The 20,956-nt window shown below is 32.4% G+C and overlaps 1 protein-coding gene across 1 annotated transcript in view; it reads left to right on the plus strand.

Annotated features, from left to right (window-relative positions):
- The window catches only part of LOC119830154 (gamma-aminobutyric acid type B receptor subunit 1), an 80,995-nt gene that overhangs the window by 59,153 nt on the left and 886 nt on the right, over positions 1-20,956 (plus strand). Inside the window, exons 7-14 of the mRNA XM_038353056.1 lie at positions 5,017-5,132; positions 5,208-5,335; positions 5,748-5,889; positions 8,096-8,246; positions 8,578-8,818; positions 10,513-10,720; positions 12,942-13,198; positions 17,944-18,081. Coding sequence (XP_038208984.1) covers positions 5,017-5,132; positions 5,208-5,335; positions 5,748-5,889; positions 8,096-8,246; positions 8,578-8,818; positions 10,513-10,720; positions 12,942-13,198; positions 17,944-18,081 — 1,381 coding nt within the window. The remainder of the gene's footprint in view (positions 1-5,016; positions 5,133-5,207; positions 5,336-5,747; positions 5,890-8,095; positions 8,247-8,577; positions 8,819-10,512; positions 10,721-12,941; positions 13,199-17,943; positions 18,082-20,956) is intronic.

The raw sequence follows: 20,956 nt of genomic DNA on the forward strand, positions 1-20,956 counted from the left end.
TTCCCATAGAAGCTTTAGGGTGATGCAATACAGAGAGCGTTTATGTCTGCAAAAAATACTTCTGCACTGTTATATTATATATCTTGCGTTATTGACTAATTTCCGGTGAGATGACCTGCCCTAGCTGAAATTCGGTCAGTAGTGCTATTATTAAGCATTAACATCAGTACCGAAACAAATTAGCCCTTTGTTATACATAAAAGATATTGCAAAACCGGATGGGTTAATCTCTTTTGGTACTACGAATATGATGGAACTTTCGACTCGTGGCGTCTAGTTATACACTACATTATTATACCAATCGCAGCCGTATAATACGGCTCATGTGACCCAATTCTTTCTTTAATGCTTGCCTCTAATCCTGCTTTAATGGTTCAAAAACATTTAAAATTTATAAAATGGAAACTTTAGTGTATTCCAAACTATTAGATAAATTATTTAATGTACTCACTTCACATTTTAAATTAATTGTTAGCATTATGTATCACATATATTTATACATTTTCAATGCTTTGCAATAAAAGAAACTCACAAAGACCCATTTTCCTTGATTACTTGAATACATAATTACTTAATGTATCTTCTATCTACAATCCAATGCGATCGCAATAATATCAGTTTGAATTTTGTTTATGTTCGATCCATTTGAATTTTAAATGTAAAAATTCCGTTTCACGTAAATAACACCGACCTATTTATATGACATAATGCCTAACCCTGAATAGATATTATTGACGGCAACTGTATGCGAAGGGGTGATTTGGCACTCTGCCATCGCTTGTTGTGTCATTCCAAGATCGGCAGGTTATCAACGTCCGGTTGACCTTAATATAAGCAAAATTGTTCCTTATTTTCATAGCAACCTTTATAATATTCATAACTCGTTGCAAGGGTAGTCTTCCTTACGTTCTTTTTGGATACGTTTTATGAAATATTGAATAGTTTATTACTATCGCTTATGAAATCAACGCGGTAGAATAGAAGCTGAAGGTGAAAAAATAGGTTTTAGTATTGAAAATAAATAGCTTGAGCTCTGTAAGGGGGATTTCATGCTATTGCATTAAGATGCAATGCAATAGCAGTATAAGTTTTAGGGAAAAATTTGGTGGTTGACTAGTTGCCTCAACCACGACCAAAACCTTTATGTAAAATAGTACTAATTTTGAAAGAAACGATGGATAAATCGAAGATGAATAATATAAAACAAAAAAATCATACTACTATACGATGAAAAATGAGAAGATTTACAAAATTTTGATTCGCTGCAGTTGTTTATTGTCTTGTATGAGATTACATAGGAGCGGGGGAAATACTCGAACTACGTTAGTGGAGTTTTATTCAGAAATGTTCTTATTCTTTCATTTCTGGTGAGCAAGTTTAGATAAGTACAATATAACATTATTACATTAACTTTGTATAAAACTAGCTGTGCCCCGCGGTTTCATCCGCGTAAGTCCGTTATCCCGTAGGAATATCGGGATAAAAATATGTTATTCCAGTTGTCCAGCTGTCTACGTACCAAATTTCATTGCAATCGGTTCAGTAGTTTTTGCGTGAAAGAGCAACAAACACACACATCCTCACAAACTTTCGCATTTATAATATTAGTAGGATTAGTAGGATAGTAGACCTAGTAGGATTCTACCTCCGTCTAGCTGATAAAACAAAGTAACGCAGCGTCACTGACATTACCTTCATATTTTCAAAATATTATAGACGATAGTAAAAATGTGGTTGTTGTAATAAGTGACGTAAATGCTATCAGAAAATTTTAATCTGAGGATGCTTAAGTACTTAATTCATCAATAATTAACAATTCTAATGTATAATTACAGATAAAAGTGTGTTTTGACGACATAATATTAGTTATCATTCAAATAATACCAGTTTCGTTGAATGCAAGGTCATGCATATGTTTTCAAGATAATAGCTGTTTTTGTTTAACAAATCAGACACAAATAAAAACAATTTTTGCAATTTAACTTCTATCTCACTCATATTTAACAAACTCTACTTAATTCATTTAAAAAATGTACTGAAATGTACTATTAAATCATTTAGAACATGGCTCCTTATTAGCGAAGTAAAAAGCCTGTGGCTTCTCAAAACATTAGCTCCGCTTCCACGAGAATACACGATTATTATTATATAGTTGCCTAAGGGAAGAAAACATATATTTATTTACCCCAAGCTTTGCTGACAACAAACAGTACAAAGAGAACGAAGATAAAGATTGCGTTTAATGTTAAGGAATACACGTAGATACAAAATAACAAAACATTTGTTTCACTATTATGTACGTTTATGTTTCGTATCGATGTGTTCAAGATACGAATCTACTTCAGCAATAATGCTTAATTGTAGTAATAAATGTATAAAGATTGATCTTAAATTAGCAAATTAATTCGAGCTAGTACCAAGATCAAACAAAAGGCTTAAACAGATATCACTGCCATTCAAGGAAATATTATATTAAACGTCGAAGTCAATCATCCAACGATCTAGATATACGGGGTGAACTTGGTAAACGTCGAGTCGATAGCCATTTCCAAGTAATTTCATTACGTTAGTATACCAAAGCTCTCGCTTGTTTTCGACGACAGAATTTAGGGTAGCTGCGGAGTGGCCACGCCGACGGTAATAATACCGCGGCGGGTCAAGTATGCGTTTATGTGAAGTACGTACAAACACTCGTGGCGTCTGAACATTCCAGTAATTCATTCACGTTGTTTTCGTTTCCTGCATCAGAATTGGATATTTCTATCCGGCGAGGGGCGTTTTACTTCATAGAAGTTTTGTGATAAAAGTGTTTTCCGTTATGAGGCTATTCATTCCGTCCCACCCCGTGCTTGAAAACGGAATTGAAGCAATCAAAGCAATCGATCGATATTTAGAATTTAATGTTACGTAAAAATAGGCGTATAATTGCACAAAATTATATATTTTTTAAGGCGAATTAAACACATAATGTACAAATCGAATGTAAATCGGGAATCGGATTTGTTCTCTGTAGCCGATTCTGTTATCTTCTTATAATATCTGCGATAAAACAAAACGTATTTAATTAATTTTTTTAATGTCATAACAAACAAATCTTGTAGGAGCCGACTGGTTTCCAGCCACTCATGGTACTTATACTATGTGTGCTAATTCCTGAGTCCCCTTGTGGGTTATGTAAAGAGCAGATGCTTTATACGTTTTTATGTGAACGAAATATTTGAACTTTCATGAATCGATATTCTTTAAGTTTTGATTTTTTTTGCGTTCAATTAGGTGATCTATCTAGGATCTAACCTAGCATCCCTATGTTCTATGAAGACCCGTTAACCACTGTACCAACAAGGCAGGGAAGATGTTAGCTAATTGAAAAAACAAACATAATGTTTACATTAAAATGGTAACTTGACATTTGGAAGATATTGGAATCTTGAAATACGTTATGAAAATTTTCATTGTATAAACGAAATTTAATAAAACGGCAAAACGGTGTAGGCTGTCATAATGCCTAAATAGAATCGATAAAATTAATATTAATCAATATGATACTCTTCACTCAGGTTGGTATGAAGATAATTGGTTTGAAACTAATTTGGAGCGGGAAGGTGTTGACTGCACAGCGGAACAGATGCGGGAGGCTGCTGAAGGTCACCTCACCACGGAAGCTTTGATGTGGAACCAAAACGCTAATCAAACCACTATCTCGGGAATGACTTCAGAAGACTTCAGGTATGCCATTTATTTGGTATTTATTTGTAGAGTTTCTATTGAAAATCTGAATGAAATGCTAAGCTTGGAGGAAAAATAGCAAATAAAACATCCGATTTTGTTTTCGTCCAATAATAGAGCGTTTCGTAACGGTAAATCTATGAATACCTTCTGAATAGTTCAGTGATACGCTTAATAAATACGACTCATCACAATAGGACACAGCATTACATCTCTTATTAAACAGTTTATACGTATAGATTAGGTACACAAACTCAAAAGCATTACACAAATCCATCTACAAATAATTTTGCGCATCATTTCCTCTCAAAAACTTCGCAATATCCAATAGGATCGGCGTGTCGTACTTTCGGAAATCTAATTTTATGTGACAACGACTTCTTTTGTACGAACACATGGAATGGAAAACACGTTCAAGCGGCGAGATAGCGAACAAAACCGCTTGTCACAACTTTTACGGGTTGGGGTTAAGCTATTCTTTCTGCGTGCGTATATAGAGGCACCCGGCATCACCAGGAAAACATCGATAAATTACCCGTTTTATTAAGATTTTCAACTGTTATAGAGAAAGGCCAAGAAACACTATTCACCATGGTCATTATCTTATTAGCCTCTTGGACACTTGAAAAGCAATAAAGGTGCTATTATCCTTTGTCGCCTGAGGGAATCGGAAATTAGATGACTCGAGGATTATTATCTGTGTCGGCTTGTCCTTACTTAAGCTGATTCATCACTTGTGATATTTATTTAATCCGCTTTCAGCCGAGAGAACCCATATCTTTTTCGTAATTTCCAAAGAAATGAATAAGAAATGTTGTCCATGTACAAAATATGACACCTGTACCATTGATGAATGGAGAAAAGAAAAAAAAAACGAAGTTATATCAACATAATCAATTTCAAAAATATCATCATATGACTTAAATTATGATATAAATACAAACATTAAAGTCAAACTCAAATTAAGAAACAATATCCCATCAACAACCCACAATTTACACTCTTATAAGTAATTTTATTGATACAATGGTTATTTTCTAATTCGATTGTACATTTTTCGTAATAACATCCCATTTTTCCATTCTCTACACTGTGCAATTCTAAAACAGCAAAGAACCTTTTTAATCAACTATTATTTTCATAAGTACGTATCATCATTCCATGTTAATGAGAAACTCGGCTTTGTTATTGTCTGGGCTTGTTTTAATCAAATTCATAAAAGGATACACAAAATATATACCGTGGACTTATTTTGTAACACAAGGGTCTAAATATATTTATTTTGAATAGATCCCGACTAAATGAAGCGCTCCGGGAAGCTGGGTACGACATCGATCGTGAGAAATTTCCAGAAGGATACCAAGAGGCACCTTTAGCTTACGATGCAGTATGGGCGGTAGCTCTTGGTAATAATATTTGAAAATTTTACTTCTTACTCACTCTATACGAAACGTGCGATGTAATAAAAATTCTTCTTGCAGCGTTTAATAAAACAATGGAGAAACTACAGAAAAGCGGGCTGAGCTTGAAAAATTTTACATACACAAACAAAAAGATTGCAGACGATATATACGAGGCTATAAACTCGACTTCGTTTTTGGGAGTGTCGGTTCGTATCTTGATTACCTCAAGCTATTGTTTATGAATCTAATATTTGTGCGCCACCAACAATTCAATATAAGTTTGCGCTCGTTATCTTAATGACGTGAGATTGAGTTTCATAGCTGGCTAACGGGAACATTTCTCGAAACAAATTGGCGGAAAGATTCGTGTTACTTCATTATTTTGTTTTAATAAAGGTGCTGAAATTAAGATTTATACAGCATCATTTGGGGAGCATTTTATTGGTGTAGTAGTTATATTCAAGTGAATTAGACAATAAATCAAAAATCATTTGCGGTCGTTGAAAACTTTCAGAGGAGCGATAAATTAGATTGAAATTTTAGTTTGCATATTATATAAAGCTGCCCATAACTGGGATCCGATAAGCACGTATGAGACTTCTTGGAGTTTTATCGCAGGGATTGGTGGCGTTTTCGTCCCAGGGAGATCGAATTGCGCTGACTCAAATAGAGCAGTTGTACGACAACCATTATGTGAAACTTGGCTATTATGACACACAAGCAGATAACCTTACATGGTTGGAACGCGAGCGTTGGGTTGGTAAGTGTGAACTTCTTTATTTTTAAAGATCACGCGTTCTCGGAAAATAAAATAGTCTCGGAAAAGGAATGTTTCCACATTTAATATATCCATTGTTTTTTAAGTTATTCGTATACCTCCACCAGAGGATTAATAACATACACAAAATTATCTCCCGTAAGTTATCGTGGTAACTGATTACTCATAGAAAATAAATTTGCGAAAAATGCATGAACATTAAAAAATTTTTTGCACTCTATTTTCGGCCCTGATCGGTTGACCAATTTCATGTCTTATTTATAGAATATCCCCGAACTGTTCCTATATTTACCTTATTAATATTCAATGTTATTATTATCTGGGTTTAAAATCACTTTGTTACGATTAACATAGCAGAATATTAGCAAATACGTATTCGAAAAACACATTAACAACCATTTTAAAAAAGATGAAACAGTACATCCATCAATGTTAAACTTTCGATAACGCCAATAGTCTGTACTTCAGAACAATAACTAATGGTTCCCAGGGTTATGTTTTAGGTACCTACTTGTTTCAGTGTTTAATATGAAGTTATTACGAATACAATATAAATATACATTCACATTTTTACTTATGCCACTAATTAAATAGTGTATTTTGTAATAGTAAATCCAACAAACAAAATTAACACATTTCTGAATAAATTCCTTCAATCGTCTGTTATTGTACCTAAGGCGTATACCTTCGTATCGGAACGTACTAAAGCATACAATTCAGAAAAAAATATTCCTTGAAGTTATGATAGGCCATGGCTCTTATTACAAAAACAAATCCAATAACCCATCTATAATACTTAATAATATAATAAACTGACCGAAAAATAAATTCATATTCAAAACGATAATAATAGGTTTAAGTGCACTTGCTTCTAAAATTCTTTTATTAATATCCAAAAGTTACGCGTTCCTCATCGTGAAAATCATAATGGGCCATTAGAACGCGTTAAAATGATATCATTAGGAACTTTACTAAAAATTTGTTCGCCAAAATTCCGCCCAGTTTACCCAAGCTTATACTTATCTTTTCAACCGATTAGCACCTCGTAAGATTAATGAGAAATATCATTAAAACGTTGAAATTTAAATCGATACTTAATAAATAAATTTAACTTGAATTATCGGATGATTGCTGATTGTATGTTCAGCGATACTGCATCGTTAATAATATCGTAAATATTTTATATTTCGTGCAAATTTAATTAACCTACATCGTTCAGATATTTTAACAAGGAAGCCTCAGAAATGACTTTACAGATTAATGTTTTATCAGCATTACTGCATAAACAGCAAAAACAATTCATACCTGAAAATATGGGTGCTTAATGTCTATAATATTAAGATTGGTTGTATATATTTACTTTCAAATTATGATATTAGGGTGTTTTCTATAAATCAAAAATAAAAATATAAAATAAAGTCACGTTTAGTGATTGCGTGTTTAGTTTGCTTCTTTATCTTATCTATAATATTATTTCTAATTTAGAAACCTTTCTTTAACTCAACATTAAACTAATTTAATACAATCAACTGAACCATAAAATGTCAATAATGAACTGAATTCACGAATTATGTAAATTTCTTTGAAAATTGAATAAGTTTTGTAGAATCTATCAATGCTATAATTTACTGTGAAAAATTAAAATTTCCATCCAGTTTCCAGTATTCGTTACGAAACTCCTAAAGAATTAGAACTACTTCTCCTAGTTTATGATTAACGGCTTTATATGGATTCTACTATATGGCAATAGTTTACCCAATAAAAATTTAACGATATATCTATCCAGTGGCTCTCGTATTTTATGCTGTTTGCAACATCGAGGTCCAATTTATGAATAAAGTTGCGTTTTCATTTCACTCACAATATTTGTTAGAAACTCTTGTTTGTATGTTATTTTGAACAAGCCACGATTAAAACTCTAAGCAAACTCTAAGCTCTTTCTGTCTCTAAGCAAAGTAAGTAAATAATACATTTAAAGTGTACATTGATCTTTAATATACAAATTCTAAAACAAACCTGCCAAAGGCAAGTGGCATGACATGGCATAGATGGATTTATAGAGAAAAAAGCGATAAATAAATATTAATAATCGTGTAACATCAGACAAGGATTTTACTCTTAAAATATCATAACGTTTATTCTATATTAATAGTAGATTTTTAATTAACCTATCCGTTTATGATTATAGGAGGGAAAGTACCACCAGACCGCACTGTAGTTGTGAACGAGTTGCGTACAGTCTCGTTGCCTCTGTTTGCCTGCATGACTGCTCTGTGCATAGCTGGCATCCTCGCAGCGATTGCTCTTATCGTATTTAACATCATGCACAGACATCGACGGTAAGAAATACGTTATTTTTGTCGACCACGTTCTTATCTCATCTCGCTTGAAAATCCCTGAATTTAAGTGACTAAAGCTTAATCTTTTTCTCCCTGTATATTCAGACATACCTATGCAATTACGATTAAAAGTTTTCTTCCATTCCAATCTTGACATTGTTTTTCTCAATCTTTGGTTATCTATCCGCTAAGTTATTGACATCGTTCCGATATCCGTAATCCAGCGACTCGATTTTATTACCGGCGAACGTCAGAGCGATCGTTAAAGACCAAGTTACGTCTGTAAATATTTCCACGTTGTTTATGTCCGTACATAATAATTTTATGGCAGGGTGATCCAGTGGTCGCATCCAGCTTGCAACACTGTGATGCTGTGTGGGTGTTGTGTTTGCTTCGGCTCGGCCATAGCGTTGGGCGTGGACGGCCGCTGGGTGCTGCCTCAGCACTTCTCAGGACTCTGCGCGGCACGAGCGTGGCTATTGGCTATGGGATTCTCCATGGCGTACGGCGCTATGTTCACCAAAGTTTGGCGTGTACATAGACATACAACAAAGCCGAAAGTTGAATCGAAGGTAACTAATTGAACTAGAACATTTTAAATTTATACTATAATCCTTTGTAAACGTGAAAATTAATTAAATATAGAATATATCGATGATTCAAGAGCTACATGGAGAGTTGAAATGAATTAAGCTACTAGATTTAAAAATGAAAAATAAAAGTCATTACTTGCTTCAAATATTTGGCATAATATACCATTCAAATTACAAGTGTCATAGAGTAGCAAAAGGCTGCGACACAGCTATTGCTGCCCAGTACTCGATAGTATCAGACAGCGCCGATTTTCAGGCGCTCGTTATGATTATAAATATTAAATAGCCTATAATATAGATAGGTACTAACTCTATACATTTGCAGTACACACAGTCCGAATCTTTCAAAATCTTGTTTTCTGTTTAAATATCGACCGTTTAAAAATCGAAGTAGTACGGTAGTTGCTTTTACATACTTTTAAGCGTAACTTCGAAATGATTATACCTTCTGTCTATAAAAGCCTGCCTCTAAATCGCATTTATCAACCGCATCACATTACTGACTAAGTTGACAACGACGTGTAAGAGAAATTTTCTCAATTCGCGTTCGCTCTCTCCACAATATAAAACAATTTTCGAATCGCAGGCAATTTATGTCTTCGCTGGCAAGTTCAAATTCTTCGCAACAGCGCTTCATTTTATTTATAGCACGCAATTTGTTCCGTAATGACTTTATCTGTTTTTAGTACATTAGGCGTTAACTGAAATTTGTAGGGCGCGTTTTCTTCGATACCCTAATGTTTTCAATTTCCATCATATTAAGTGTGTTTATATATCACTTGAATAAACATGAAGTTCCTACACAATCACGAGCAATTTCGTAATACAATTTCTTTAGAAAAGGTCTTTCTTATATTCGTTAAATATGAAAGCGAAGAATAACATCTGAATGTTAGCGTATTTTTCGAATATTATAATATGAATGGTGCGTTTGTAGCGAACGAGAGAAATGAAGGGAATAAATTCCACGCGAGTCAACCCGCGGTTCTCTTGTGACGACAAACGCATAAATCTAAAAGACAATATCCGTTACGTATAATTTACACAATAGACACTGAGGCTACGCTGGTTGCAATAGAACCGAGATAACGCTAAGCCACGACATTATGGCCGGGTCTTGATCGTGTTTCGAAAATAACTTTAAAGCTTAACCTATTGTAAAACATTGGGATTAGTTACAAACAGTGAGCTGAAGTTTAATGAGAAGATTTGTTTTGGATAAGATCCGATTCTAGCATGATGTACACATTCTTTCATTAATTGTTAATCATTGAAATAAATTAAAATGGAAAAGCTTACAGTTAAAAATTGTTTATCTAATGTGAAAAGAATAAATAGACTACAGTATACTTGTAGATACGATGTTGATTACATATAAAAAATTAAATTCAAGAAAAGTATGTAACTATTTTTTACGAACCCGATATAACGAGACTCATTTAGCGGCTACTTTTGAACCGTGTTTATATCTTTAAAATTGTCATTAATTTGTTTTACTAAAATAGTTTCCAAATAATCTTAATTCGTATTCAGAATCGTTGTAGTATTTTACTAGTATCCATAAAACCAAATTAATGTCGCATGACTTACACAACTCGTGTATGTATATTCTTTATTTCTCGTTTATATTAAACTAAAAAATTGATTATATTGAGATCTTAATACAATTTTAGAAACGCATGCACGGCTGGAAGCTTTACACAATGGTGGGTGGTCTTCTCATAGTAGATGTAGCTATATTGACCGCCTGGCAAATAAGGGATCCATTACAAAGACGAGTCGAGATATTCCCACTGGAGGCGCCCCGACACCACGACGACGATGTTCATATACGGCCAGAATTGGAGCACTGTGAAAGCGAGCACAATGCTGTATGGCTCGGTAAGTAATAATTGTTGAATATACAAGAGGTTTCCCCGCACTTGGGCATGTGCAACAAGAACCTACAAATAATTGAAAATTAAAGGAATCTACGAATTCAGACTATGTTATAAATTAAACACATAAAATTTTAATTCGAAGTATTTTGTAGTGCCGACTTCATGTATACGTTAATTATATTTAGACAATTCTTGCATTATACGACATAGCTTTCGCGAACGCAGTAACAACCTTCAAAACAAATTTTGATGCAGATAATTAGCTCGTTAAAATTTGGGCGTACAGCACTTAATTCACATTAAATATTAATATGCATGCTTGTTGACTTATTTAATTAATAAATTATTATTCACGGGTCCATAAGTTTCGATACATCGACTGCGTGATTTATGCATGAAGCGATTAATTATTCAGGATTGCTCGAATTACTAACCGTTGCAAATAACTGACCTACTCCGATGGTTCGCTCGCTGGAAATCCGTTTACAACGTATTATGAATTTTAATCACAATAAAACTTACTGCGTCTATAAATATCTGTGAGCTAGTCGGGTAGCTTTCCGAGCACATATGGGATTAAATTTTAGTTCGACATCAAGCGATAACACACTGCATCGATTTTATAGTAAGACCAACTTACACAACGATGAAATGCTCGAAGTTAACACTAAACTAATATAACATGTAACTATGCATTCCTAATTCATAAATTTGATACATACTTAATTTTGGTTTTAAACTTATTCAATTTGATGTTATATGGAAATAAATTTCTGGTCCCTTATATTCATCATTTATTCGAAATACAATATTAGGTATACACTTCTAAGAAATATAACGAGCTCCTTTGCGAGGAATTCTCGAGTTCCACTCGTATTATTCTTAAAAGCGATGAAAGACTTCGAAAGATGCCAAAATAGAAGCTTCTGGAGAAAACTCTATACAACACATTCTTCAAGAGGGGCCATTACTTTAAACAATTTTACTTCCTACGCCCATAAAGTTCTTAAAGCTAATTATAAAGGAAGTTTAATACCGTATAATTCAGTCCCTAAAACGATGAAAACATAAATAAGTCTCAAATAAAGTCCACCACAAACTCATTTGCGAGCCGGCGGTAACTTAGCAAGCAGAAATTAAAAAGTTTATAATTCTTAATCACATCTGCTTTGTCCAGAAAGTGGTGCAATACTCAAAAATATTTCTTTACCAACCCAATTTACCCTATTTAGTGATTAATTCGTGACTTTCGTTTTTATTTATGAATAACTTATTAGTTATAAATTGATAAGAAAAATAATATCATATAACTATTATCGATACATACCTTAAGAAAGGCAACTATGAAAACTATTATGAGAAACTGTGTAACGTTATACGGACAATTATACAGTAATTACAGCTAGTAATTTTAATGTATTGTTTATGACTAGTGGAAGTTTAGATGCTTTAATTCATAATTATTTCAATTAAAATAATTATTCTACTCCATATACTCAAATCAATATAAGACTAATCTATATTTATAATCTATTAAGAATACCAGAAAGCGAGCAATGATAGCTAGTGGTTAGGACCTCGGGGCTCAGACTTCAATCTGAGCCCCAATCAAAAGGGAGTTCGAAAACAGACTATCGTGGCGAAATTAATTGAAAGTCAATCCTTTCTGTAAACGCAAAAGCGTGTTTGTTTGGTAGCTTATCTTTCTTTTGCGTCACAATAAAGTGGTATTTTATACTATAATTTTTGTTTTCGAAGATAGTTAGGAAGGTAGAGAGTGACTTACGTCCGAGTGACTTAGGTCACTTTTCACCACGCTGAAATAACTCAAACCTATTAAATAAATAAATCTATATTTCACCTTAATCATTGTACAGTTTTGTGAGAGCCTCTGGCTCTCATGCTAGGTACAACCCGAGCTAATTTATATAATAGGTTTTGCATGCTACACATCATCTACATTACAACTACTCCCACCGGACAGATAAACATCAGAACCAAAAAATCATTGGAACGAAATTCAATAAGAAAAAAAAATAGTGAGGAAACTGTCATGACAGTAATTATGAAAAAAGTTGGACATGTTAGATCCTCCAACCCGCAGACGGTCAGCGAGGTAGATTATAGTTTGCTGTGCAAGTGTTCTGTGTCTCAGTCGGTTTTAAAAAGGCTTGATAATGATAACTATGTATATAAGAAATAAATAAATATTTCTATTGCAGGTGTAATGTACGGCTACAAAGGACTAGTGTTAGTGTTCGGCCTGTTTCTTGCCTACGAGACACGCTCTGTGAAAGTCCGATCCATCAACGACTCCCGCTACGTTGGCATGAGTATCTACAACGTGGTGGTGCTCTGCCTCATAACTGCACCGGTCACACTGGTGATAGCCAGCCAACAGGACGCAGCGTTCGCTTTTGTATCGCTCGCAATTGTCTTCTGTTGCTTCCTCAGTATGGCTCTCATTTTTATACCTAAGGTATGTGTTTTATAATTTATATTTGTATTATACTAAAAAGAGTTCCGAGTTTATTTGTAGAAAGTCTAGCCTTTTTCATCTATTTCGAGATGCTTCAAATTTTGTAACGTTTATTAATTTCTATATGTATTGTGCTGGTTCATTGCGGAATCTTTTAGACGAGTCGAAACCGTTCCTTCAATATTAACAGCTATTTCGAACCACGACTAAAATCTAGGTGATTGATTCCGTATGAATAAAAAACATTTCAATACAATAATAATATTTTCCATTAATTGCATTGTTCAGAATTAATCATGTCCCATAAACACAGTACACAAACATATAGATTGGATAATATCATGGGCAATAGGGAAATCGAAAACACGAGAGGCAGGCTTATTCATATATTCCGATGGGGATAAATGTATGTTAGAGTTGAATGATTTGAATATAAATCAGTGTTCCGTTCATAGAATCTTGCACATATTAGTTTGCACACAAATCACTGTGAAGTCGCTTGTTCCCTAGTGACCCACTGGGTTATAGATTCTAGATTGTATAAGATGAATTTTTGTAAAGGGCAACTTGTATATCCTTCGTATATGTGTTAGGAATATGTTATTGTGCTAATACTAGATTAGAAAAACGGCTCACGGGTAACCTAAATGGTATTTTAAAATGTTTCGTTTCTGTTACTTTTATAATGCCATTCCATCCTTCCATTAGCAACATGTATTTTCTAGAATGATAACGTGTACAAAATTCTTATTTTTAGCACGCTTTGATAAGCTTCACCTGTATGTTTGTATGCTTGTATGTTACCGATTCCTTTAGACTAGATGTTTACCTAGTTTAAATGGACGTATTTAATTCAAACTTTGTAAACTTGAGAAATTTTCAAAGACCTTTGTGAATTTTATTGGTACACTTATCAATCAGTATAACAATTTAATGATTTTATCTTACAAGTATAAACTGTATAAGAGGAAGTGAGACAATTTAGTTGATTCTATCATGAAGCGTGTATTCTGCATTTTTAATGGTAGATCCAAAATTAAATATTAAAAAAATGAACTGATGTATATTTATAACTACAAACTAGGAAAATGGAGGAAAATGGGTCAATGAAAGTTAATTAAATTCTGAAATCTCCTAATATAGCTCGGTGCAAGTCGACCAGTTTCCTAGCAGCTTAAATATATCGCATGCCCACATTTTGCTCGACACCACTTAGCTTTGGTCCTTACGTAATCCGGTTAAGAGACCAATTTATATAAAAGAGCGTAGCATATGACACGATTTATGAATAAGAGTTGTGTGATACTTATATGCCACAAAATTGTATCACTGCACACGTTTATATTCAAACTTCTTCTAAAACAGTGGGTTATTAATTACAATATTAATCATCTCTATTATCCCTTTTAACATGGAGCATAAAACAAAAAAAACGAACTTTCAATGTATAAGACAGCAAAAAAGAAAATGTTTCTTTAGTGTTTCTTTAACGGCACATATCCACACATAAAATGGACGATTTCGAAACAACATAACTTACTAGTAATGTGTGTAGTCTGCATTATGCCCTTAAAAGACATTAAGTATGCCCTTAAAAGGGATATCACTCGGTGTAAACCTGGAACGCTTACGTCAAATTTTCAGTGAACCCCTAACCCGCTTAAAGGAAAAGCACTAAAAATAAAAAAATATATATATAACATAACATACGGTTTCTTAAATAGCACATCACATTATAAGTTATAACTATTTGGTGAACGAATATTATGTTCGCTTTAGGTATCATATTGGTCCCGCAGGATTACTAGGTTGTCTGGATTGAGGGTCTGAGGTTAGTCAGTAATTCCTATATGGGAAAAAGACAGAGCTATATTTAGATCTTTCTCACACTGGAATTACACCTGCTGTAAGACGTCATGGTAGGTTACCTGTTACAAATATATTGCAATAATATTGTATTATATATTTATGTATATTTATTATCTATAACTATTTATAATTAATTAATATTAATCAGACGAGAAATAATATCTAGACGTTACCAAGTTTTAGTAAATTGATATTCTTGTTTTAAAAACGTTCCAGAACATTTGAGCAATTTAGTTGAAACTTGTAGAAATTCGAGACAGGAATATTTAACCTTGACGCTGAGTTCTACTTTGTTGAATATTTAATGCGTTCCCAGATTAAAGAAATTTTATGGAGACGCTTGGCAGAGTTTTTGCTGGTACTTGGCGAAATTGCATTAAAGAATTAATATTATTAATTAATGAAACATTATCTCGACACATAAACACTGCAATTATTATGTTTTAAATATATATAGCTGTACAAATCGTCATCATCAATCTATTAAAAAAATAGTCTTTTTTGAGGCTTCACAAATAGTATGTACCTAATACACACACAATGCAATTTGATTCGTTTCGACTTCAGAATATACTTTATGCATACAAAATCTCTGTGTGTACTCGATTTTATAAAAATACAAACACTGAAACTAAACCAGCGCTGAGTTTCGTTCAAAAAGGTTACGCTACAAAAAATCCGAATAAACTTCATTCGCTTGGGAATATTGGTAAATTTTTCAGAATCAATAACGCAAACTGTATAATGAATAAATGTAATCAATTTTAGTTCAGCGTTAATGAGTCGTGTAATCGCATTATTAGCTTTTGCATGACTCAGCGAATGCGTTTATAAAAGTAAAATATGTGCATTGGGAAAATGCAGAAGTTTTAAATGTAGAAACGTAAGTATAAAAGACGGGTCTAATAACAAAAAAACATGATTTAAGTTGAATTACATTATGGTTCGGGCATCAAAAAATTTACATTTTATTTACTATAAAACGAGCTAAATGTATATCGCTAAAATGCTTTGCCAAAATTATGAAGTGAAAGTGTTACTTCATATTAAAACTTCTATAAAAATTTCTGCTCGTAATCACGATCGCGTATCACACACAACGTGACGATCAGGGAGTATTGTAGCTGGCATTTGTTTTAACTTCATTCATCGCACGAGACAGCTTTGTTCCTGTTTTGTATCACAGCCATTGATAAACACAATAGACTTATCTTAAGATTAATATTACGCTGTAACCTGCTCATGGATACATATCCATCTGGTATTAGTCGTATTTATACGTTATTCCAAGTTTATCACATAACAAAATCTTACCACTAAACAATACATGTGACGACAAAAGCAGAGAAATTATAAATATTTTATTTAGATTGATAAAAGGGATACAAGCCCTCATCAAATATGAATTTAAAAATCATTTTCTCATATTTCGGCTATAGGAAAGTCATTAAAGCTGCGTCACCAGCAAATAATAATGTCGAAACGAACGATAAATGATGTTTTGCGATCAACTCATCGCGTTAGCTACTTTTACTTATTGCCATGTTTAATTCTGTAAGTAATGTCAAAAATCTTATTTATTTTAATAAGAAATACAAGTCACAAATAATCAGTAAACATTGTAATAATATTTTTAGATTACTTTTTGTCACAAATAAATTGTAATCCGTTCAATGTCCTTTAAATTTGAAGGAAAGTCGTGAAGCAAATTAATTTTCCTATAATGTCGTAATGTAGAAACATTATTTGATATAAAAATTCCAAATGTAGTACAAAATATGTGTTGACATTTCTTTTATACCGTACCTTATTAATATCAACGTCTCAACCACCACAATAAATTTAATTCTATTTCGTATCTAGAATACACAAAGAATGTGTGGGTATAAATATGATTTCTGGGAATGTTTGCACGGCATAATACTTTCAATATTAGTTACCATTCCATTACAATAAAAAGACCCCAGGCTTTCAACTCAAGTTAAGCCCTCATATAAGTAACTGATCACGTATTTCATTCTTGTACCAATAAGTCATCTTATGTGCTTTTTAATTTTTGTTGTTTATCGCTGTAAAGCAACATATGATTCTAAAATATTTTCAAAAGATTTCTTTATAAATTTATCAACTATTAACTAAGAAATATTCGGAAAATTAATATCTTTTGATTTGTATTTGACAAATATTTGATGTATGTTACGGTTAGAAGTGACATAATTACATGAACCTCACACTCTCGACTATATTTTAGCAGTAAATAATTGGTTCTGTGATCGCTCATGTAAGAAACCCTTTAACATTTCACCATACCTCAAAATATAATTTACTACGGGCCATACATATACTACTATCCTACTTATATTATAATCGCGAAACTTATCATGTGTGTATACGCGCTAATGTACGAATGTATGGATGTTTTTTACTCTTTCTCTTAAAAACAATATATTACTGTACCTGTAGGACATTAAACAGATAGATTATACATACTGAAAATAGAATATAAATAAATTCTATGAAAAAATATTTAATATCCGGTTACCACACGTGTGAACTGTGGCATCAGTGATACAGCTAATGAATTATATTACAAAAATTACAAAGATTAAAGTTTAAAGACGATGTCAGGATACATGAAATTTAGTATTTAATATTTTAATAATGATGATATAATAATTAATCGAAAATAACTAGATAGTAATATATAAAGAAGTTAAAATGCCAATCCCTATTTATAAGTGATAAGACATGATAAATGATAAATCCCGCTTTAATTATAAAAGATATAATAAAAAGCAGACAAATATCAAATCTCATACAATATAAATATACTATAAAATACAACGTAATTTTAGTAATTATTTTTCTTGATTTAGGTGATAGAAGTGATCAGACACCCAACAGAGAGAGCGGAGAGTGGTCGTGGCTCCGGGTCGGGATCCGCTCCCGCAGACGAAGAACGCTACAGAGAACTAGTTAAGGAGAACGAAGAACTGCAGAAACTAATTGCTCAGGTCAGTTGAATACAAAGCACTTAAACTATTTCTTTCCCAATTTCAAAATTCAAAAGCCATCAGCTTCACAATAAAAAAAAAACAGAAATAAGTGAAAATGCCAAACAATTTTAGGTATTCTGATAGAACGAGAGAAGAAAAACATTTTACATTAAATATTCTCATTGGACCAGTGAAGTGTGAAGATTATAGTACTTGGAAGGAATGTATTCTTTGCTAATTGCTCACTATACCAATGCCTGTTCGGTTGGTTAATCTTCGTCGATATTCGCTTGTGGAGATTAAATTGGGACAGGAGAATATTTGAATACATGTATATTCAAATGGATAGTGTGAATTAATCCTATTAGTTAACATACGCATCTATATATATGTATATATTAGGTAATAGCGTATCTCGTTTTTTTTTTCAATTTCCAAAGAAAACAAAATGCTATTACGTCCGGAACAGGACTTAAATTTACAGAGAACGTGGCAATAGTTTCCGATTCATACATGATATAGAACCCAATGCTTTGTCTTCTCAGTCGATATCGTTTCCGCAAAGTAAATATTAGTCTGGGGTAAAAAGTAATAGCCGCTGGCTGGACCAAGCACATTTAATCTTGAGACGCTACAATTTAAGTTTTATACCCTTGTGCATTCTTGCGCCATCTCCAAGTTGTAGAATTAAAATGGATTCCTCCAAGAGTTAACAATGTTCAACTTCAAACTCTAGTTGTTGGCGCTCGATTTCGATTTTTACTCCCCTTTCTTTTACTTGTTACTGTTTGAAATATCCAAGCACTATCCAGTTAATAATTACTTTTCTCGTTAGCGTTTTCGGCAGAACACATATTAAAACAGATGCCCTAATGAATAGCAGAGTATTTTCCCCTAAAAAAGCCCGATTTTCATAAGGCATTAATGACAACCCTTGCATATTATCATTAAAACTATAAATGCACACTCCTATACTATGACGCATTATAATGGGACTAGTAAACATTTATCAAAAGCCACTTACTTTAACAAAACAAGCGTACAAATTAGATATATTGCAAGCTTAAAAAGTAAATGATACCAAAATTCACGCTTTTTGGACTGGAGCCAATTGCCGTATTAACCCCATTAAGTGTGGAAATGCTAGTGTGACCATTTCATTTTTTAATTAAAATGACTTTATATTAATAGACCTCTTGCGTATAAGCGTAGTAAATGCAATTTTTCCTTTCCCACGTGTTGTTTACAATAAATATAAAAAAAAATTATAGATTATACATAGAAAAGTTATTAAATTATAAGAACTTGATATATAAAACTTGAGATTAAAATTATATAGGATTGGATCAAATTCAACTTCTATGAAGGAAAGAATCTCAAGACATTTCCAGCTTTCTATAAATTATATATAGAAAGGTTTTTTGATTAAAATAATATGACAAAATAAACTATTATTTATTTCATAATATCTAGTTAAATCTTAATGTACTACTGAGCAATAAATCGTAATAGTTATAATATTAGATAAATTAATTTATGATATTCAATCTTTCAATTTCCGAAACCAATAATCCATACGTAAATACCCAACATATTTAGGTTTTGAATTTATTTCGTGATCAAATTTCCTTCATTTTATTCAGAGTTGACATAAATCCGATTCAATTTCCGAAACACTATCAGCTGAGATCCCTTTGCGGCTAAGGCAGTTAGGAGGAAAATAACATTGGCTTATTTATAACTTTTTTAGCAATGCGTCGCTTAGGGATTATGGGAACTCTATAATTCAAACTGTCCTATTACATGCATATTTTAAATAAAAAAACAAATCATTCATATAGTTAAATAACCTTTCTATGTAAAATGTATAGAAAGCTAGAGCTGTTTAAAATTTTTTTATTCCGTAGTATTTGAAGTTGATCAAGCTCTATATAGTTTTAATATCGATACAAATAGTTTATCGATACGAATAATTTAATAACCTTTGTATATATCATACGTGGAAAGATAGAAATGTATTAAGATTGATTGTTTTACTTCTAAGAATTTGAAGTTGATGGAACTACAAATTGCAAACTCTATGATAAAATAAAGTCTCATATACGAACATCTTTGAACTCATCTTTCCGAGAATAGAGGAACACAAAAAAGAGGGTATCTTTCGCAAGTGATTTCTTAGAATATGCCATTGGGAAAAAGTAAACAAGTAATGAATGTTCTTTTTGATGTATCCATCAAATAAAAGTATTCCTCATTTATTTTATCTATTAGTATGGATGTAAAAGTTACTTGTGCCCTTTATACAAATAAAACAAAAACCCAGTTTTATATTCGAACTGAGATTACTTCACAAGAAACAATGGGTTCACATTTAAAACTTTTCGCGAATTTTCTGCTAAAGTTGAATCACTGTTGCTCAGCGTTGCATGCCTCTTTTTTACTGGAAAATAATTTAAAAATAGTTATTTATGTATAGTAGGATAATACTCCTATTCAAAATTGACCTCAATCTGGAATAGTTATTCCAAATTTAAATAAAAGGCACGCAAATATCTTTTATATTTAATTCGACTTTGCACCAAATTCATTTTTAAGTAATACAAAAACACGACTTATCGGTGCTTGTCTCAAAACTGGTTTTCTATCCTCATATAAATATACCGTAATATATACTAATTAACTTCGGAGTTGTATTGTTTTACTTTTATAGATATAAAAACAAGTATTGCGAATATTGAGTATTGAGATTAAGTTATTGTAACTAAATAAATATTTAAAAAATATATTTAATGTTCCAAAATAACCCGCAAACTCCTTTTTTTTTCTTCATACAAAATAAACAATACATCATAAAAATGTATTCTACTTACCAATGATTTGGTATCTATATCTA

This window comes from Zerene cesonia, chromosome 11 (assembly GCF_012273895.1).
Source record: "Zerene cesonia ecotype Mississippi chromosome 11, Zerene_cesonia_1.1, whole genome shotgun sequence".
Lineage (NCBI taxonomy): Eukaryota > Metazoa > Arthropoda > Insecta > Lepidoptera > Pieridae > Zerene > Zerene cesonia.